This window comes from Pristis pectinata, chromosome 20 (assembly GCF_009764475.1).
Source record: "Pristis pectinata isolate sPriPec2 chromosome 20, sPriPec2.1.pri, whole genome shotgun sequence".
Taxonomy (NCBI): domain Eukaryota; kingdom Metazoa; phylum Chordata; class Chondrichthyes; order Rhinopristiformes; family Pristidae; genus Pristis; species Pristis pectinata.
In genome coordinates this window covers 22,532,128-22,550,797 of record NC_067424.1, presented here as the reverse complement: position 1 = coordinate 22,550,797, position 18,670 = coordinate 22,532,128, and the positions used below count along the sequence as shown (strand labels likewise).

Sequence of the window (18,670 nt, the reverse complement as noted above, 5' to 3'; positions counted from 1 at the left end):
AGTTCTGCCCACCTTGATTGAAAAGGTAAGTGCAGGTGAATGACTTAATATATTTTGTTTTTCATGCAATATTTGTGGTTCATTTACATGCATCTTAAAATAAGTGTACTTTTTTCGGTTTATTTAATAACTTAAATCCTTTTGAATTGTTTTTAACTGTTCTCCGATCACCAGAGAAGTTTGGATGGAATTCAAAAGTCTTTAGTGACAGCAAGCTGTCAGAGGCTATCAGGGTGTTCCAGAGACAGGGTTTCACCGTGTACCACCCGAGACTAAATCATTCTGCTTGAATGGCCAAAACAGAGAGGCCTGGGGAGCTGCAGGAACAGCAGACTTAGCAGTTTATGAGATATTTCCTTATGGCCACATCTTCATCAGTTTTTGTTCATTACTCAATGCAGAATCTATTTTGGCCTATTTTCTTCTTAATTTTAAAACATACAACCAGAACTTGTTGGGAAATGTGCCATCGCTGACTGCCAACGTTTACCATCGGTAAGTGACAGGAAGTCTGGGCTTTCTTTGTGAACACAGAAGTCCCAAACTTGCTGGCAAGCAGGGGAAACAGTTGGCCAACTGTGCTCCAGCACTGAACTCCATATTGACAGCAAAAGAGTGAGCAACTTTGATATTTTAATAGTTTTTAAATGTTTCCTGAATATCAGAGATGTTCAAGTACACTCAAAATCCTTGTTGGCTTTCACAACAGGCAAACCATGATTTTGCTAGCTGTCAAAGTTTTTACGGCCATTTTGTGGGCAGCATTTGATATACCACACTATCACCCAGTGCTTCATTTTGGATCAGACTGGAACTTATCAACATGTTAACAGGAAGAATGTGGGGAAGGTCAGGCTATTAGTTAGTACAGGTATAATGAACCAGAAACTAATAATGAAAATTAAAATCTCCCACAATAATCATTCTTTTGACCGAATTTTTCATTAGTCTCCATAGTTATATAACCCCTTAACCACTCCTGGAGTACTGTGCACAGTTTTGGTCCCCCGATTTAGGCAAGGATGTTCTAGTATTTGAGGCAGTTCAAAAGAGATTCTAAGATGAGAGGATGATCACATCATAAGTGGCCAAAGAAATTAGACTTGTGGAGTTTAGGAGAGTGAGGAGTGATCTTAATGAAACAAGTAAGAGCCTTAGAGGGTATGACAGGATAAATAGTGAAATGTTTCCACAAGTGGGAGAATCCAGAAGGAGGGGACAGAGTTGCAATATTAGAGGGCTGTTATTTAAAACTGTGGCGTATGGGAACAACTTCTCGCAGAGGGTGATGAATCTCTGGAACTCTTCACCTCAGAAGGTTGTGGAAGCTACATCATTGGGTATATGTAAAGCTGAAACTGATCAATTTTTGAAAGATCAGGAAATTGAAGGCAAAAGGGAAGTAGAACAGAATAGAAGATGAGGCCAACATAGATCAGCTATAACCATATGAAATGGCGGGACAGGCTTGAGATGCCAAGTTGCCTACTTCTGCTCCTACTTCCTTACATTCTTATCCTCATGCCATATCCCACAGGAAATACATCAGGGGTATATATGCCATTTACATATACCAGAAGTGCTGGAAATATAAACATTGATCTGTCATGCTGACTATTCAGTTATCATACATGAACTGAAACAAAGACATGCAGGAGACCTTGAGCTTCCAGCAATAATCTGATCTCTCTAGCACGATTAATGCAGCATCATATCCTTGGAGGAGGAGAGTGGGACATAAATGTAATAACTTAAAGCAAAAAACTGCATGAAGCTAAGGGAGATAAGTGATTGGATGGATAAAAGAAACACATACAAGCAATGTTTGAATGTAGTAAAAGGCAAGGCAAAATAGAAAAAAAATTATGGAGAGAGTACAACAACAGGTTGAGTGTGCAATGCAGAGCAGAGTAACCAGCTCTACCTGGCATTCTTAGAACTGTATTAATGAGGATGTTTATATATGTAACTAGTAACTGAAGGGTTGAGTAGCAGCTTAAATATTGATCTTAGACACAGTCACGCTGAGAGAAGATGTGTCTGCTGTGGAAAAATCAATGAAAAATAACAGCCTTCAGTGTAAATAAAGTGGCACTAAAGATATCAATAGACTGTCAGGATAGTTCACACTGAGTGAGAATTATAATCATAAGGAAGAGAGCATAAAAATAACTACCTCATATGTGAGCTTGTTCTTTTCCTCATCGGAAAATGGAAGTACTTCGCTCACCACAAGATTGAGGTACTCTTCCATGAAGTCCATAGTATTTGTGAATTTGTTCTTTTTGTCATCCCGTGAGCCATTCAAATTTGAATCATAACTGTAGAAAAAAATTCACTTTTTTTTAATCAATATTAATTCTTATTCACTGGGCTGTCGAGTTTTGCTATCCGGATTGTGTTTTATGATAGTTTTATGAGGCTGGGATTGGAATGGTTAAGTTGACGAGTGACAGGAAAGGTATCTTAAAAGAAAGAAAATAACTGGCTAAATCCTAATGGAAAAGAAAAAGCCTGTTATGCACCCTGCCATTATTGAGGCACAACTCGACCAGCAAGCTCAGGAGCTAAGTGTTATAGCATGAAGGGAACATCTCCTGAGTGTCCTGTTCAATTTAGTGTGCTCCACTACTTGGTCTGTTGGAATGGTATCTCACCCTAAACTTCTCCATTATTTGTTGAATTGGTACTTTGTACCATCAAAGGCACCACTGAAGTGAAGATAATTAGGATGAACCCTTCTCACAAAGGGACCATTTTTAATGTAATGCTAATCAAGCCTCCTTGCCAACTACATGTAAACAATTAAAGATATGAAGTCTCTTTCTTTCAAATAGTAAATTGGTCTTGGAGATTTTAACCTTGTATTTTTTTTCTTAATTTTTCCTTTGTCTTTTTATTCTCTCCTAATCCAATCCTTAATTCCTTGATTTAACTCCAGTTCATTCTATTTTCTTACGGTAGGCTCATCTAGAAGATTAAGATGTATGCAATCCACAGTAACTTGGCCATTTGGATTCAGAATTGGCTTGCCCATAGATGACAGAGGGTAGTAGTTGATGGTTCTTATTCTGGCTGGAAGTCCACGACTAGTGGTGTTCTGCAGGGATCCAACTGGGACCCCTGCTGTTTGTGACAGATATAAATGACCTGGATGAAAATGTAGATGGGTGGGATAGTAAGTTAGCAGATGATACAAAGATTGGTGGTGTTGTGGATAGTGCAGAGGCTTGCCAAAGGACACAGCGGGAAACAGATCAGTTGCAGATATGGGTGGAGATATGGCAGATGGAGTTCAATCCAGGCAAATGTGAGGTATTGCACTTTGGAAGATCAAATGTGAAGGGAAAGTACACAGTTATGGCAGGACCCTTAACAGTGTTGATGTATAGAGGGATCTTAGGGTTCAAATCTGTAGCTCGCTGACAGTGGCCACACAAGTTGATAAGGTGGTAAAGAAAGCATCTGGCATGCTTGCCTTTTATTTGCTGAGGCACTGAGTTCAAGAGTCAGGAAGTTATGTTGCAGCTTTATTAAACTCTGGTGAGACCACATCTGGAGTATTGCATTCAATTCTGGTTGCTCCATTATAGGAAGGACGTGGAGGCTTTAGAGATGGTGCAGAAGAGGTTTACCAGGATTCTGCCTGGATTAAAAGGCATATAGCCAAGAGATCCATTCTATTTAAATGGAAGGATCCTATACCTCCTACCACATTTCAATGGTTTTCTCAAACTATAACATGTTTAAACTTAGAAAAAATTCGGAGAGGTACTGTTGATCCTTCGCTTAAATTTGAGGAAATTTGGAGTCCATTTAATTCAGTATTTCCATATAATGTAAGCAGACCTTTTCCGAATCCCTTTCAATAACCCTTTATTTGAATATAGAGGAGTGGAGCTAACGACATAATAATGTTTTTTAACCGAAGAAATAACTGGAAATATCCAATTTTTTTTGTTTGAAGTTTTTCGTTTGCTTTTGTTTATTATTATTTTTTAATTTTGGGGTTCTCTTTTCATATAATCAAATTTCTTTTCAAATTCTTTTGCATCATGTTCACTTAGTAAGAGATTGGGAGGTTCAGATTATATATTTTATTCCGTGTTTGTATATGTCAACTGTTATTATTGTAAGCCCGATCTCTTCGCACCATGTGTGTAATCACTATTGCTATGTGTTTTAATTTGAAATTTAATAAAAAGATTGAAAAAGAAAGAAAAGGCATATGCTACAAAGAGAGGTTGAACAAACTAGGGTTGTTTTCTCTGGAGTGACAGAGGCTAAGTGGAGACCTGATAAAAGCTTATAAAACTATGAGAGGCATAGGCAGAATAGACAGCTGGTGTCTTTTTCGCAGGGTTGAAATGTATAATACTGAAGGTCATGCGTTTAAGGTGAGAGGGGACAAGTTCAAACGAGATTTTTTATTACATCACAGAGTAATATGCGTTGCCAGGGTTGGTGGTAGAGGCAGATACAATAGAGGCGTATATGAGGATCTTAGATAGGCACATGAATATGGAGAGGTGGAGAGATATGGACCATAAAAGAAGGCATTACGTTAATTAGGTGACATTAGCTTAATTAACTTGGCACCACATTGTGGGCTATACGGCCTGTTCCTGTGCTGAACTGTTCTATGTTCTTATCTACTTCAAATAAATCTGCTGAGATAACAAAAAATTGTCTTACTCTTTGATACTAATTGATGTCGGAATCTCAGTCCATAGCCGAGCAAATTTTACTGGTGTTACCAATTCTTGGGGGTCCCGAATGACGTGCACATGTAACATCAGATTGCAGAATGAAGCCCGAATATCATATGGCAATGCTTCATCAGCCATGCACAGATATATCAGTTCCACATGCAGTTGCTTCGAAATTTCACCAATTGCCAAATACTGACGATCCAAACAAATCATTGCAAAGAGCTTCAGCTGATACCTGAAACATAAAGGTTGGGACATTACAAAAATATGTTTTAGGAATCTTCTTTGGCTCCAACAACACCCTATAGCATAAACTTCTCCGTTGCAAGGTAGTTTTATGTTACAATACAGGAGGTGTTGTAGTCCCACAGATGCAGGCCGACTCCCAGCAAAATAATCCCATCCGATTACCTCTCTCATTTCTCAATACCCCCACAACTTATTCTCCCACACTCCCCATCAACTCTCCTTCAATTGTACATTAAAGGATTTGTCCACCAGGAAATTGTGATTGTTCAAGTAGAATCTATACTTTTTTATATTATTACAGTAACTCGTTTACTGTAAACAGCATCATTCTGCTCATAGAAAGGAGAAGAAAGTCACAGACAGAATAGATTGTAAACGCACTGGGAATATGTCAGAGATGGGAAACTTACACAGAAGTCTTGCATTTGAATACTAGACTTAATACCTCTGGATATTCCAAAGTCCAATGAAGAATACTCACTGTTGTAATTTTGGAAACAAGGCAACAATATTGTTCACATCAAGCTCCCCCCCCACAAAAAATGTTATAATTTCAATATATCTGTTCAAGTGATGGTGACTGAGGCGTAAACACAGGTCAAGACACTGGCATTAATTCCTCTGCTCTTCTTTGAAACTGTTCACGGAATAATTTACATCCATCTGAGTGAGCAGGCAGACTGGAATTTGGATTAGCATCTCATATACAGGGTGTTTAATTTCAATAGCAGGCAGAGTAACTAAAGCAGAGAATACATTGCTTTAGAGGCTTGATCTAGAGGCAAAGACAAACTGCAGTTGAAGAGGAAGGGAATAAATATTTTGATAAGAGTGGACGGTGGTTAGAGAAAGCAGGATAGCGGGATTAGTTTTGGATTGCACTCACAAACAATTGACACAGATATGATGGGATAATTGGTTCCTTCTGTGCTATAAATCTCAATGTTTTATGAGTGGGCACAGTAAAGTGGTGCTTCAGGTCCATAAATTACAATCCAAGACCATAAGTTCACGATTTTTGCAACAAAATGTGAAAGTGAATTCAATAAACACTCCTGAAAGCTGCTGGGTTAATCTGAAAACCAACTAACACACCTTAGGGAAGGGAACCTGTTACCCCCTTTCTAGGCTTGTCTACAAGGGATTTCAGTTCCACAATATGCGTGGATATTTAAGACCTTCTGAAATATCCTTAAACAATACAATTCACCATCAATAAATTCTGCATTGACCATGCTACTGAAATCCTGAGACCAAAAATGTCGATGGACCTGGAAATAGGTTAGATTTTTATTGTGAAACTAAACTGCAACAAAACTGGATCCGCCATTAAAGGTGTTGCTGAAACAATGTAAATAAAAATCATTCTAAATTTTCACTGAAGAAATTATATTTTTCCTTTAGATGTTACTGCTGTTTGACAGCTACCTTTCCAAGACAGCAAGCACTGCTATTTGAAACCATTCTACGGCCAAATAAATATAATGAGACTTGTTCTGGTCATCAGCACAACTTCCTAAAAGGCCACATTTAGGTTTGCCATGAAGTGATCATCAAAAAATCTTCCAAAAGGTACTAATTATTCAACTGATATAACACTGCTCATTATGAACGGAGGGAATTCTGAGACACAGAATCTACCAGCATTTGGATTGACAAAGTCTGACTAGGAGGAGTCAGCATGGCTTTGTGTATGGAAAGTCACGCCTGACAAACCTTTTCAAGTTTTTTTAAGAGGCAACCAAAACGGTAGATGAGGGTAGGGCAGTGGATGTTGTCTATTTGGACTTTAGCAAGGCCTTCAACAAGGTCCCGCATGGTAGGATGGTCTGGAAGGTTAGGTCCCATGAAATCCAGGGATAGCCAGTTAGGAGGATTCAAAATTAGCTTGGAGGTAGGAAGCAGAGGGTGGAGGTTGAAGGTTGCTTCTTGGAATGGAGGCCGGTGACTTGTGGGGTGCTACAGAGGTCAGTGTTGGGATGTTTCTTATTTGTTATCTATATAAAGGATTTGGATACGAATTCACAAGGATGAATTAGTAAGTTTGTGGAAGGCATGAAATTGGGAGTTGTTGTGGATAGTGAAGAAGGTTATCATAGATTACAGGGGGATCTTGATCAGTAAGGGAAGTGGGCCAAGGAGTGGCAAAGTGTGAGGTGATGTATTTTGGAAAGTCAAGCCAGCATAGGACTTATACTATGAATGGTAGGGCACTAAAGAGTGTAATGGAACAGAGGGACCTAGGAGAACAAGTGCATAATTCATTGAAAGCGGTGTCAGAGGTAGACTGGGTGGTGAAAAAGGTGTTTAGCACATTGGCCTTCATCAGTCAGGGCACTGAGTATAGGAGTTGGGACATTATGTTGCAGTTGTATACATCATTGGTGAGGCCACACTTGGAGTACTGTGTACGATTTTGGTCACCCTGTTATAGGAAAGGCGTGGTTAAACTGGAACAAGTGCAGAAAAGATTATGCGAATGTTGCCAGGACTAGAGGGCCTGAGTTATAAGGAGAGGTTTGCCAGGCTAGGTCTTTATTCCTTAGAACATAGGAGAATGAGGGGCGATCTTAAGTGTTTAAAAATTATGAAAAGCACAGATAAGGTGGACGGTAACAGTCTTTTCCCCAGGGTAGGGAAGTTCAAAACTAGGAGTTATAGGTTTAGGATGAGAGAGGAAAGATTTAAAAAGGGACCTGAGGGGCAACTTTTTCGCGCAGAGGGTGGTGAATATATGGAATGAGTTGCCAGAAGAAATGGTTGAGGCAGGTACAATAGTATGGAGGGTTGGGCCAAATGCAGGAAATTGGGACTTGCTGGGTAGACACTGTGGTCAGCATGGAGTGGTTGGGCCAAAGGGCCTGTATCTGTGCTATATTGCTCTTTTACTCTAAGAAGTCTTGTTTCAGAATGTAATAACTATAAAGAAAAGATTGATCTATACCAGTCAATAAGATTGATCTATACTTGTCAATAACTTCCCTTCTATCAATAAACTGTTTGCTCATTACCTGTAATAAGTCAAGATGTTTTGATCATGAACATTGCCAGCTCTTGCCTCTTGAGCAAGCTGCCTGATGCTCTTCTCCTGAACTTCATTAGTTTTGTCTGTCCAGATCAGCCAAACTTCATCTTCAAACTCCTCCATAGTCATGTAGTCTGAAGACTGTTGCATCTCCTTCACTGGCCTCAACCTGCAAAAAGAAAGATGCAATAGAGAATTCAACTTTGCCACTCCTTACATTGCATGATTTAAAAAAAAACAACATGAGAATTCCTACTGTTGTGCAGGAAAACAAAAGCAGCCAGCATGCACAGACAGTACTTAAATAAATGAGCAAGATAAAATTCAAGATACTGCAGATGCTGGATAATAAAGGCAGAAACTACTGGAAATACTCAGCAGGTCAGGCAGTATCTGTGTAAGAGAAACAGGGTTAACATTTCAAATGAAAAGATGAATTAGTGTTCTTTGAGGGAGGAGCCTTAACCAGGATTTCAGTACTGAATTGTGACATGCAATATCTTATGTCCATTTGAGAAGGTAGCTGAGCCTTCAAGCTTAATGTTTTATCAGGCAGCTGATCTTATTTAGAAATAGGAATAGGAGATTACCAACATGAACAACATCACAGCCAGTTCATTTAATGTGTGACTGGATGTGATATTATGAGATACAATTTATTCTTAAACTCATGAAAGGATGTGAAGTAGCTCAATCTTTCCATCAGAAACCTACTGCCTGCTGTTTCTAAGGCTCCATTTACAGTTTTGCAGAGTGCTGTTTAAACCATGACAAATACATTATCACTGTGTTGAAGAATGCTTTAATCAAAACCCAGGACCCAGCTGTATTTTCCCACTTAGTGACAGGTTACCAACAATGTGAAATTCCATTTGGAATATTTTGATAAGCACCTCTATACTGATGTAGAATTGGGCGTGTTTCTAAGCTGTATTAATCAATCATTCCCCATTCATGGAGTTGTATTTGTGGAGCAGTACAGTGCTGCCTCACAGCTCCAGTAACCCAGTTCAGTCCTGACCTCTGATGCTGTTTATGTGGAATCTGCATGTTCTTCCCACCATTGTGTGGTATTCCTCCAGGTACTCCTATTTCTTCCTACATCCCAATGACATGCAGATTGGTAGGTTACTGAAGTGGTAAATTGGTTTATTATTGTCACATGTACCGAGGTCCAGTAAAAAAAAACTTGTCTTGCATACCTTCCATACAGATCAGTTCATTACAACAGTGCATTGAGGTAGTACAAGGTAAAAAAACAATAACAGAGTGCAGAATAAAGTGTTACAGTGCAGAGAAAGTGCAGTGCAGGTAAACAGTGAGGTGCAAGGTCAGAACGAGGTAGATTGTGAGGTCAAGAGCCCATCTTATGGTACAAGGGAACTATTCAATAGTCTTACAACTTTAGCTAATGTAAGTTGCCCTCAGTGTGTAGGTGAGTAGTAGAATCAAGAGGGGTCAGGGGAAATGTGCAAATAAAATGTGTTTAGTATAAATGAGTACTCGATGGTCGGCATGGACTTGGTGGGCCAAAGGGTTTATTTCCTTATTCTATGAATTGGTTTCTGTTGCAGAGGTTGAGATACATTCTTCAAAAGCTGTTATGAACTGAGGTAATGGAGATATAAAAATGACAGCTAGCAATGAGTCTCTGCAGACTGGACATGGAGACAAATCCTTAAAGCAGAACCACTGGAGTAAAAGAGAGTAAAACAAGAACCAATGTCACCATATGCAGGATTTCAATCTACTCCTTACACGCAATTTTCACCTATGTGAGCACTTCAGTCTGGCACTGAAACTGGATCAACCTTAAATAATTTAACTTGAACTACAAAATGCATGAGCAGAAGATACATCAATTTTCTACACTAGGGCTTCGAAGACTACACATTTAAAGTTCCAGGTGGGAAAAAAACTGAATTAAAACTAGGGGAAAAAAGACTGCATCTAATCGATCCTGTTCAAATTCCACAGACTGCTTCTATCTTGGTTACAGTTGTGAGACTTCTTTAGTCACTGTCTTCAGTGTCCACAGGCTTGCTGTGTTGTTCCTCCTTGACTTTCCTGTCCTCAGTGATCACGTTGAACTGCTTTCACTTGGTTCAGCACCCACTCATAACAGTGAAGCTGCAACCATAATCATGATACCCCAAAGGATCCATCTCTGGTTTTCTCATTCTCCTAATCTGCAAGCATTTTGTAACATTATCATCAAGGAATCGGTGTACAATTAAGATCTAACTTTGGGCTCCACCTACTCTCCCAATGACACAGCTGTTCCGAGCAGCTGCTGAATCAACAACATGCTGCAGATGAATCAGAACTTGTTCCAACAGATAAGCAGCAAGACAGGAGGCAATTTAAATTGCTGACATTAAAACTTCCAGACCCTGATTTTATCCAAGCTTCTCACTTAAGCGTAAACTCAGTGTTCTTTCCAAGTAGGACTTCAAAGCCCATCAATCTCTACCACTACTGTGCACGTCCTGGAACAACCTGTAACTCCAAGTTCGCTCGTACTCTTCTAAGGTACTTAATTTACACCAACAAGGTAATTTTGAAGAGCAACCACTGGAAGTGTAGAAAACACAAAAGCCAATTTCCTCATAACAAGCTCCCACAAACGATGTCACAGCAACCAAAAGACCCATTAATGAGATGTCATTAGAATTATGAAAAATTTTATGTTATAAGACAGACAGAGACTTTCTTTATTGGATTATCTGAAAAACAACACTGCTGATAGTGCAGCACTCCCTCAGTACTGCATAGAAGAGCCCACAAAAATTGTTACTTGCAAGTTTCTGCAGTGGTTTGCAAACCCATAATCTTCAGCCCCAGAGCAAAAGTACTTCAATTTTGCTGTTCCCTCTAGCTATTTGTTAATACCCTGAAATAGATCAGAATGCAATCAACAAAATGCAGTGGGTACAAGTCCAACTGGGATGGTAGAAGGTCTGATCATAGGCCTCATATCATACAACCATCAAGTATCAAAATGGTGCCTCAGTGCAAGGTCTCAGGCTCTGTACCAATGCTAATGTACAGCAGCTGAATGGCCAACCCTGTGAACAAGTCTCGGGGGGGTTGCAATGAAAAGAATAGCAATCTCTGGCGGTGGTAAATCCAGGGAATTGACAACTGTCATGACTCTGGTGAAGACAGGAGAAACATACTTGCTCCTCATGGCCCGAAATAAGAATTTTAGTTCCTCTTTTCCAGGTAATGCTGGGGTAAATACTCAGGGTGCTTGTACTGCCTGGTTGCCTACAAATATGGACACAGAGGTTCTAAAAATATCATAGGATCACAATCTGATTATTAATTCTCTATCTGCTGACAGAGTTGGGTGCTCCAACATTCCAAGGAAGATGTTCTGCAGAGGCCATAAGTGAGGAGAGCAATAAATAGTTCCCACTAGTGCTTCAGTTCAGTAAGCAAAAACCTCCCCTTTCAACACCTCCATAGACATTCTCACCAAACAATGCAGGACTTTCACCAACATCCTACTTATCATTTATCTATTTGCATGGGGACCACTATTAGCTGGGCATCCTCCAACCAAATGATTTCAAAACTTTGCCTTTGTTTATAAATTCCTCACTCCACCCTATCATTTCAATATCTTGAAGCCCTCACCTCAGCCTCTCCCCTTCAAATATTTGTTCATATTCATCCCTGACTCCTTTAGGCATTTTTCTTACTACTGTAGAACTCTCTGCATAAGTGCCTTTGGCTTGACTCTACATTCCTCATTTTCAAACAGTTATTGGAAACTTATCTCTTCAATGGCCTTGCAGAACTTTCCCTGAATTTTCACGTGTTACTGTCTGACGACCTTTCCCTATATTCCTTACTCTCTCATTTATTTTGCAGCATCTGCTGTATTACAAGTGCTATACAAATGTGAAGCATCATTAAATCCATAGCCTCCAAGCCTAACTACATCATTTGGTACAGAAAATATCTAAATCTGACATTGTTCCACACTGCTGCACCAAATGTAATGAGATGATAAAGAATAATTAAATGTGGCTGGCAGGCTTGTTCTCCTATTTTACAACTGCAATGGGACATTTCTCATTGTTGTTATGAGTTACCAAACCAAGAACAGCAGGTAGAATTAGGACATTGATCAGTCACGACCAAATTGAAGAGTGGAACAAGCTTGAGGGGCTGATCAGCATACTTCTTTTGCTGGCTGCCTAATAAATCTTCATTGCTTGTTACTTCTGTTGGCATTTCTAAACTCTGGGGAGACTATTGGTATTGGCCATAGGTTTTTTTCATTAGCCAAAAGTGGCATTCTGTATTGAACTGCTTATGAAAAAATGTGAAGCACTGGATTAAAGAACATATCCACACCTCATTGTCTCAAATATTGGTATTGGTATATCATTGTCAGTTGTACCGAGGTACAATGAAAAGCTTGTCTTACAAACCAATCGTACAGGTCAATTCATTACATAGTGCAGTTACATTGAATTAGTACAAAGTGCATTGATGTAGTACAGGTAAAAACAGTAACAGTACAGAGTAAAGTGTCACAGCTACAGAGAAGGTGCAGTGCAATAAGGTGCAAGGTCACAACAAGGTAGATCGTGAGGTCATAGTCCATCTCATCGTATAAGGGAACAGTTCAATAGTCTTATCACAGTGGGGTAGAAGCTGTCCTTAAGTCTGGTGGAACATGCCTTCAGGCACTTGTATCTTCTACCCGATGGAAGAGGAGAGAAGAGAGAATGTCCCGGGTGGGTGGGGTCTTTGATTATGCTGGCTGCTACACCAAGACAACGAGAGGTAAAGACAGAGTCCAAGGAGGGGAGGCTGGTGTCCGTGATGCGCTGGGCTGTGTCCACAACTCTCTGCAGCCTCTTGCGGTCCTGGGCAGAGCAGTTGCCGTACCAAGCCTATCTGTGGACATTCCCAATTAAGGTACGACAGTGCAACTGCAGTGCCAAGTTTTTCACTGTACCTCAGTACATATGGTAACAATAAATCAATTTACCAATATACCAATTTCTAATTCAGTCAAAACAAATACTGAACACCTTCCCTGCTGTGACAACGTTGATTTCACACATACTATCTCTGGAATAGTGATTACTGCTCCAAACTTGAGTTGTCTGTACACTGCAAGAGACGTCCCTCTCCACCTGCATTAGACTCCAATATTTATGAAAGGATTTCAGACAAGAACTCACACCCAGTGATGAACAGCCCATGTACAAGTTCAAACTCGCCTTCCCTGGATCCGCCAGTGTTATCCCTGCCTAAAATGATAAGGCCCTGTGTTGTACAGTGTGCCACACCCTCAAACAATTTAAGAAAACACCTGGCTGAGCTTTATCCTCCTGCTCAAACTGTCAAATACGTCAGGTATTTTGGATGGCTCTGAATGTGACTGATGTTCAGAAACATTCTAAAGCTGTTGCAAATCAATGAAACAATTAAAATTGCATTGTCATTTACTGCTCAAGTCCTGTCCTGGTTTAACGTTCCAAAATACATCACTTCACATTTGTCCGAGTTAAATTCAATCTGCCATTCTTTTACCCACTTTTCCACTTGATCTGTTGTAAAGTTAGACAACCTTCTTCACTGTCCACCACACCACCAATTTCGATGTCATCCACAAATTATACAAAATTATATATAAAAAAAAGAGAATTCATTAACAACATCAAATATTCCTGTATAAAAGCATTATTTTGAACTGAGACAAGAAGTTGTAACTCACTCAGTTTTGATGAGAATGTCTTCATTCTTTGGATCCAGCACGCATTTGCAGATTAGCTCTTGGGTTACCGGAATGGCAACGTGATTTGACACACAGAGATCTGACAAATAATCTAAAAATCTGTTGGAAAGGGACAATTAGAGAACACTGCTTGATAAAAAGATCTATTTCATTTACCCCTTAACTCCATTGGTCTCCTTACTTTAACACAAAGCATTAGTTTCAAAAGAACTCAAAAGTAAGCAAATGTAGGTTATTGTGGCCATAAAGTTGCTCCAGTGTCATATAACCCAACACATTCACTAATGTTCTTTAGAAAAGGGACTGTAAACGAACTAGGTCACATCAGTATCATTGACTAAAAACACACTGTGAAGAGTTACTAGGAATCCAGGGATGCATTCTTTGGAATCTGGAAGATTGGGGGTAGTTTGATCAAATTTTTCAAAATATTAAAAGGAATTGAAATATTCTCTCTGTTCACTCTATTTCCACTGATTAAGGAGTCTAGGAATAGGGGTACAGTCCATAGATTAGAGCCAGGCCTTTCAGAAGGAAAGTCAGGAAACATGATTACATGCAAAGGTAGCTCATGATTGGAGCACTATTTCAAAAAAAGGCAATCGAGGTTAGATTAATTGTCAATTTCAAATCTGAGGTTGATAAATATTTGTTAGATAAGATATTTATTTATTAGTCACACGTACATCGAAACACACAGTGAAATGCATCTTCTTGCGCTACTGAGAATGTGCTGGGGGCAGCCCACAAGTAATAACACTAATAAAATCTATTATGAATGTGGACCAAAGATCAGCCATGATCTCTCTAAATGATGAATAGGCTTGAGGAATGGATAATCCCTGCATGCACACATGAAGCATACTGCATTGAAATGAGACAGTAAATTTGAACACTGTAACTATGTGTGGGGATAAAAAAAAGACTTAATTAAGGACATGTCTTTACCTTTTAACACCAGAAAAATTATCTTCAGTATTACTTTTCACTTCTTCCCTTTTAGATTGAATGGGAGGTAATCAGAGAATACTTGCTTCCTTCATTTACAATACCATATGCTGTCATTCTCCAACAGCAAAAATGAAAACTCGTTCAGCTATTTATCATTACAGCAAATCTCCAATAAATCGGCCAGACTAGCAGAATTTCCCAACTATTGGATGTCATTTCTATTGGTACCCCAACACACTTTAAATTTACTTCTTTTAACAATATTACACAGTATTATAATAAATACTACATAACCAGGGTAAGTTTAAATGGGCAGCAAGAACCAGGGTCCTGGTGAGTGGGAAGGAAGTGTGGGAACTGGAGCCCCAGTGAGTGAGTAGAGATTGAGCCAAACATTTCTGGGTAAGCCAGATGTCAAATCATCTGGATTTCTGAATTGTTGAAAGGTAGATTATTGGAGTTTTACTGTATAGCTAATTGATTGGTGATACTAAAGAAAAGTATTTTTACTTTTTCCCACAGGATGCAGACATTACTGCCATGGCCACATTTAATTGCTTCTTGCACATCAGTGAGCTATTAAGAGTTAACATAGTGCTATTGGTCTGGAGTCACTAGATGAGCTAAGGATGGCAAATTACCTTCCCTGGAGGACATTATTGTGATTTGTTCATGATGGATTTTAAAACCAAACCAGGAGATGAGGTTAAGTCAGTTTTTTTTTTACAGAAACCAAAAGAAATAAATGGAAATTAAGGTGGTTTCTATAACTGCTGCTTAATTCACACTGCCAATTTTATGCCTGAGCAGCAAGTTAAAAATGCAGCCCATATCATAAGCAACAGGCACATTTAATTACCGTGGAGTGTAGTAAATTTTATATTTCACGATTAATCTGTGTCCATAACATCCTAAAAGCTGGAATGAAATTCTTGTCATGCCCATTTAATCTTTTTATTTGATGATATTAATTAATGAAACAATTTTGAGTGAAGCAATGGAGAACTCTCTGATCTTTGGGTAGTGTCATGGAACATCTTACATCCATCTGAATAGACAAATGAGATATTAATCCAAAGGTGTCTGCCTTGTCATAATACAACCCAATGCCTGGACTCAAATGGGAATTCTCTCCGTAGAAGTTTCTATGAAGGTTTTTGATGGAATTTTTGACTAAAACAAACAGAATCCACACAGTGGCTGGGTTGAATGAGCTTGGCCTGATGGAATGAATGGGCATCATCCTACCTGGATAGATTTCATCAGCGAATGGTGAGATTCACTGACACAGGGAAATGGGGCTGTTTTAAAACACTTCAGACCTGCAATAATGTCACGAGGCAGACTTTGCAGATCATGTAACGCCTTTCCTTCATCCATTGCTCGAAATTAGCCCATGCACTATTTGGGATCAGGCCAAGACTAATCTGTGAGCTTTAGCATTATGCCCACCGATGAAAGATCGATTTCTCAAGTGACTGGAGACAAGGAGAAGTTCTTACCTAGGTTCTCTGTTCTTCCTCACTAGTGTGACAAAGGTTTCAATCTCTGTCTTTGTAATATGCTGTTCCAACAGTTTTCTGTTATTGTGGAGCAGAGCTGTGATTGTGTCTTCAGCCAAAATGTCAAAACCAATCTGGGACTGCATCACTCCAAACTGCTTGGCTATGTGTTCCTTGGACAGTAACAATAGGAAAATATCATACCAAACTCTTTCTTACCTCAACTCTTTTCAATACCACTTCCTCCCTCATCAACAACATTCCAGAAGAGCAAACTGGCTCACAAAGGCATTGATTTATGTGTGTTCTTTCTGAGGCAGGTTTTAGGAATTATAGCTTCTGATAAAGTACAATGCATGAGGGTAGCACTGAGCAGGAATTCAGGCGGGGAGGCTAGCATGCTCCAGAAAATATAACAATTTGTGGCAAACTGTCATGTGGAACTGAATCACAAGGCATTTTTATTTCCAACTCTGAAATGGTAGTTTGCAATCATAAGGAAAGTGTGCCAGCATCTTTACTTTCTTAGGAGGTTAAAGATGTTCAGGATGTCACCGAACATTCCAACAAACTTCTATAGATGTACTGTTGAAAGTATCCTGACTGGTTGCATCATGGTCTCATACAGCAATTCGAATGTGCAGGAACACAAGAATCTGCAGAGTGTAGTGGACCCTACCCAATACATCACAGGCACATCCTGCCCCACCATCGGTAGTATCTACAGGAGGAGCTGCCTCAAGAAGGCAACATCTATCACCAAAGATCCCAACCATCCAGGCCATGCCATCTTTTTGCAGCTATCATCGGGCAGGAGGCACAGAAGCCTGAAGTCCCATACCACCAGGTTCAAGAACAACTACTTTCCTTCAACCCATTTGGTTCTTGAATCAACCAGCAAAACCCTAATCACCACTACAGTTCAGCAATACTAAGACCACTCTGATCACTTTGCACTAAAATGGACTTCTTGTTTGTTCTAATTGTTTTCTTTCTTGTAAAAATTGTGTATAATTTGTGTTTAATTTATGTTTTTCTTGTGAATGCTGCTAATAAGATGCAATGTGCCTGTGATGCCGCTGCAAGCAAGTTTTTCATTGCACCTGTGCATACATGTACTTGTGTATATGACAATAAATTTGACTTTGACTTTTGACTTTGGAGATGGACAGAAGAATGTGAAAACAATCCTTTTGTTTAAGTCAATTAAAAAGATGGAATCCACATTTAAGGCTGCAGAAGAAACATCTCATTGCTGACAGCGAGTGTTACTAATTTCTTAGCGACACAGGCATAGATGAGTGATAATGATTTCTTGAATGAAAGTAAAATCTCAGTTTATAGCTTTGTGTCACTAATGGTCAAATAAAGAAACTAATTCCCACTTAAGCTCATGCTTTGGAATTGGACCTGAACCAACAATAGTGACTCATTGCGCCATACCTGGTTTTTCCTGTAGTCATCCTGTGAGTGCCGAAGCACTCTGTAACAGAGGCGGAACATGTACTGATATGGTGCATTCTTCTGATCAGCCAACTCCTCCAATTTTAACATTGGCCCTTCTCCTTTATCTTCAAAAGGAACCTTCAGGATTCCAAATATCTGTGCAATGCAAATAATTGGTGGATGAGTAACTTTTCCCCGTGGCAGAGGTGTCAAAGACTAGGTGTGGCACAAGTTTAAGGTGAAGAACAAAAGGTTTAGAAGGGATCTGAGAAAGAATTTTTTCACCCAGAGGGAGGTTGCAATTTGGAATGTACTGCCTGAGAAGCTGGTGGAAGCAGGTATTCCAACAACATTCAAGATGCATTTCACTTATCACAGCACAGTAGGCTACGGACCAAGTGTTAGTAAATGGGATTAGTATAGACAGGTACTTGACAGTCAGCACAGGTATGGTGGACCAAAGACTTGTTTCTGTGCTGTATAATTCTATATCTCTGATAAATATTTCAGATAGACCATTTATGGAAAATTCTAACCCTCACACCAATTTCTTCTGTGCTAGAATTGATTCTTATGGGCACGACAGTTACTTTCAGTAGGCCCTCAAAATTACCCAAAGACACATCTGTGCAATTCCAACACCAGTAACTGGGTAACCATCAGGGCAGGAAGTGTGCCAACTGAAGGGGAGCTGATAAGGGGAGCTGAGAGCCACAGCTGTAAGAGGCTAACTGGGAAATGATCAGGCCCTGCGGGTTTGGATGAGGATTGAAAATGACCCTCCAAAAAAAAAATGATCACAGATAATTATCCAAGTATCTGTTGAGGAATTGGAGAGAGAATGACCAAATATGGTATTTTACTTCCAGTAGGAAGTGGAACGATTGTGGGAATATCATACTTATCGGTAAACAATGGAGGAATCTGTTTCTCACTTACAAATATACAGATCATAATTATTCTTGCTTACATTCCTATTAATTAAAGAAAGCTGGAAAGTGCATTACCTGTTCTGGAAATA

General features: G+C 39.4%; 1 protein-coding gene across 1 annotated transcript in view; it reads right to left on the bottom strand.

The window, feature by feature from the left end:
- Positions 1-18,670, bottom strand: part of itpr3 (inositol 1,4,5-trisphosphate receptor, type 3) — a 226,867-nt gene that overhangs the window by 89,921 nt on the left and 118,276 nt on the right. Inside the window, exons 15-20 of the mRNA XM_052034535.1 lie at positions 17,647-17,805; positions 16,204-16,376; positions 13,730-13,849; positions 7,973-8,155; positions 4,696-4,947; positions 2,177-2,321 (exon numbers count right to left, since the gene is read on the bottom strand). Of these exons, the coding sequence (XP_051890495.1) occupies positions 2,177-2,321; positions 4,696-4,947; positions 7,973-8,155; positions 13,730-13,849; positions 16,204-16,376; positions 17,647-17,805 (1,032 nt within the window). The remainder of the gene's footprint in view (positions 1-2,176; positions 2,322-4,695; positions 4,948-7,972; positions 8,156-13,729; positions 13,850-16,203; positions 16,377-17,646; positions 17,806-18,670) is intronic.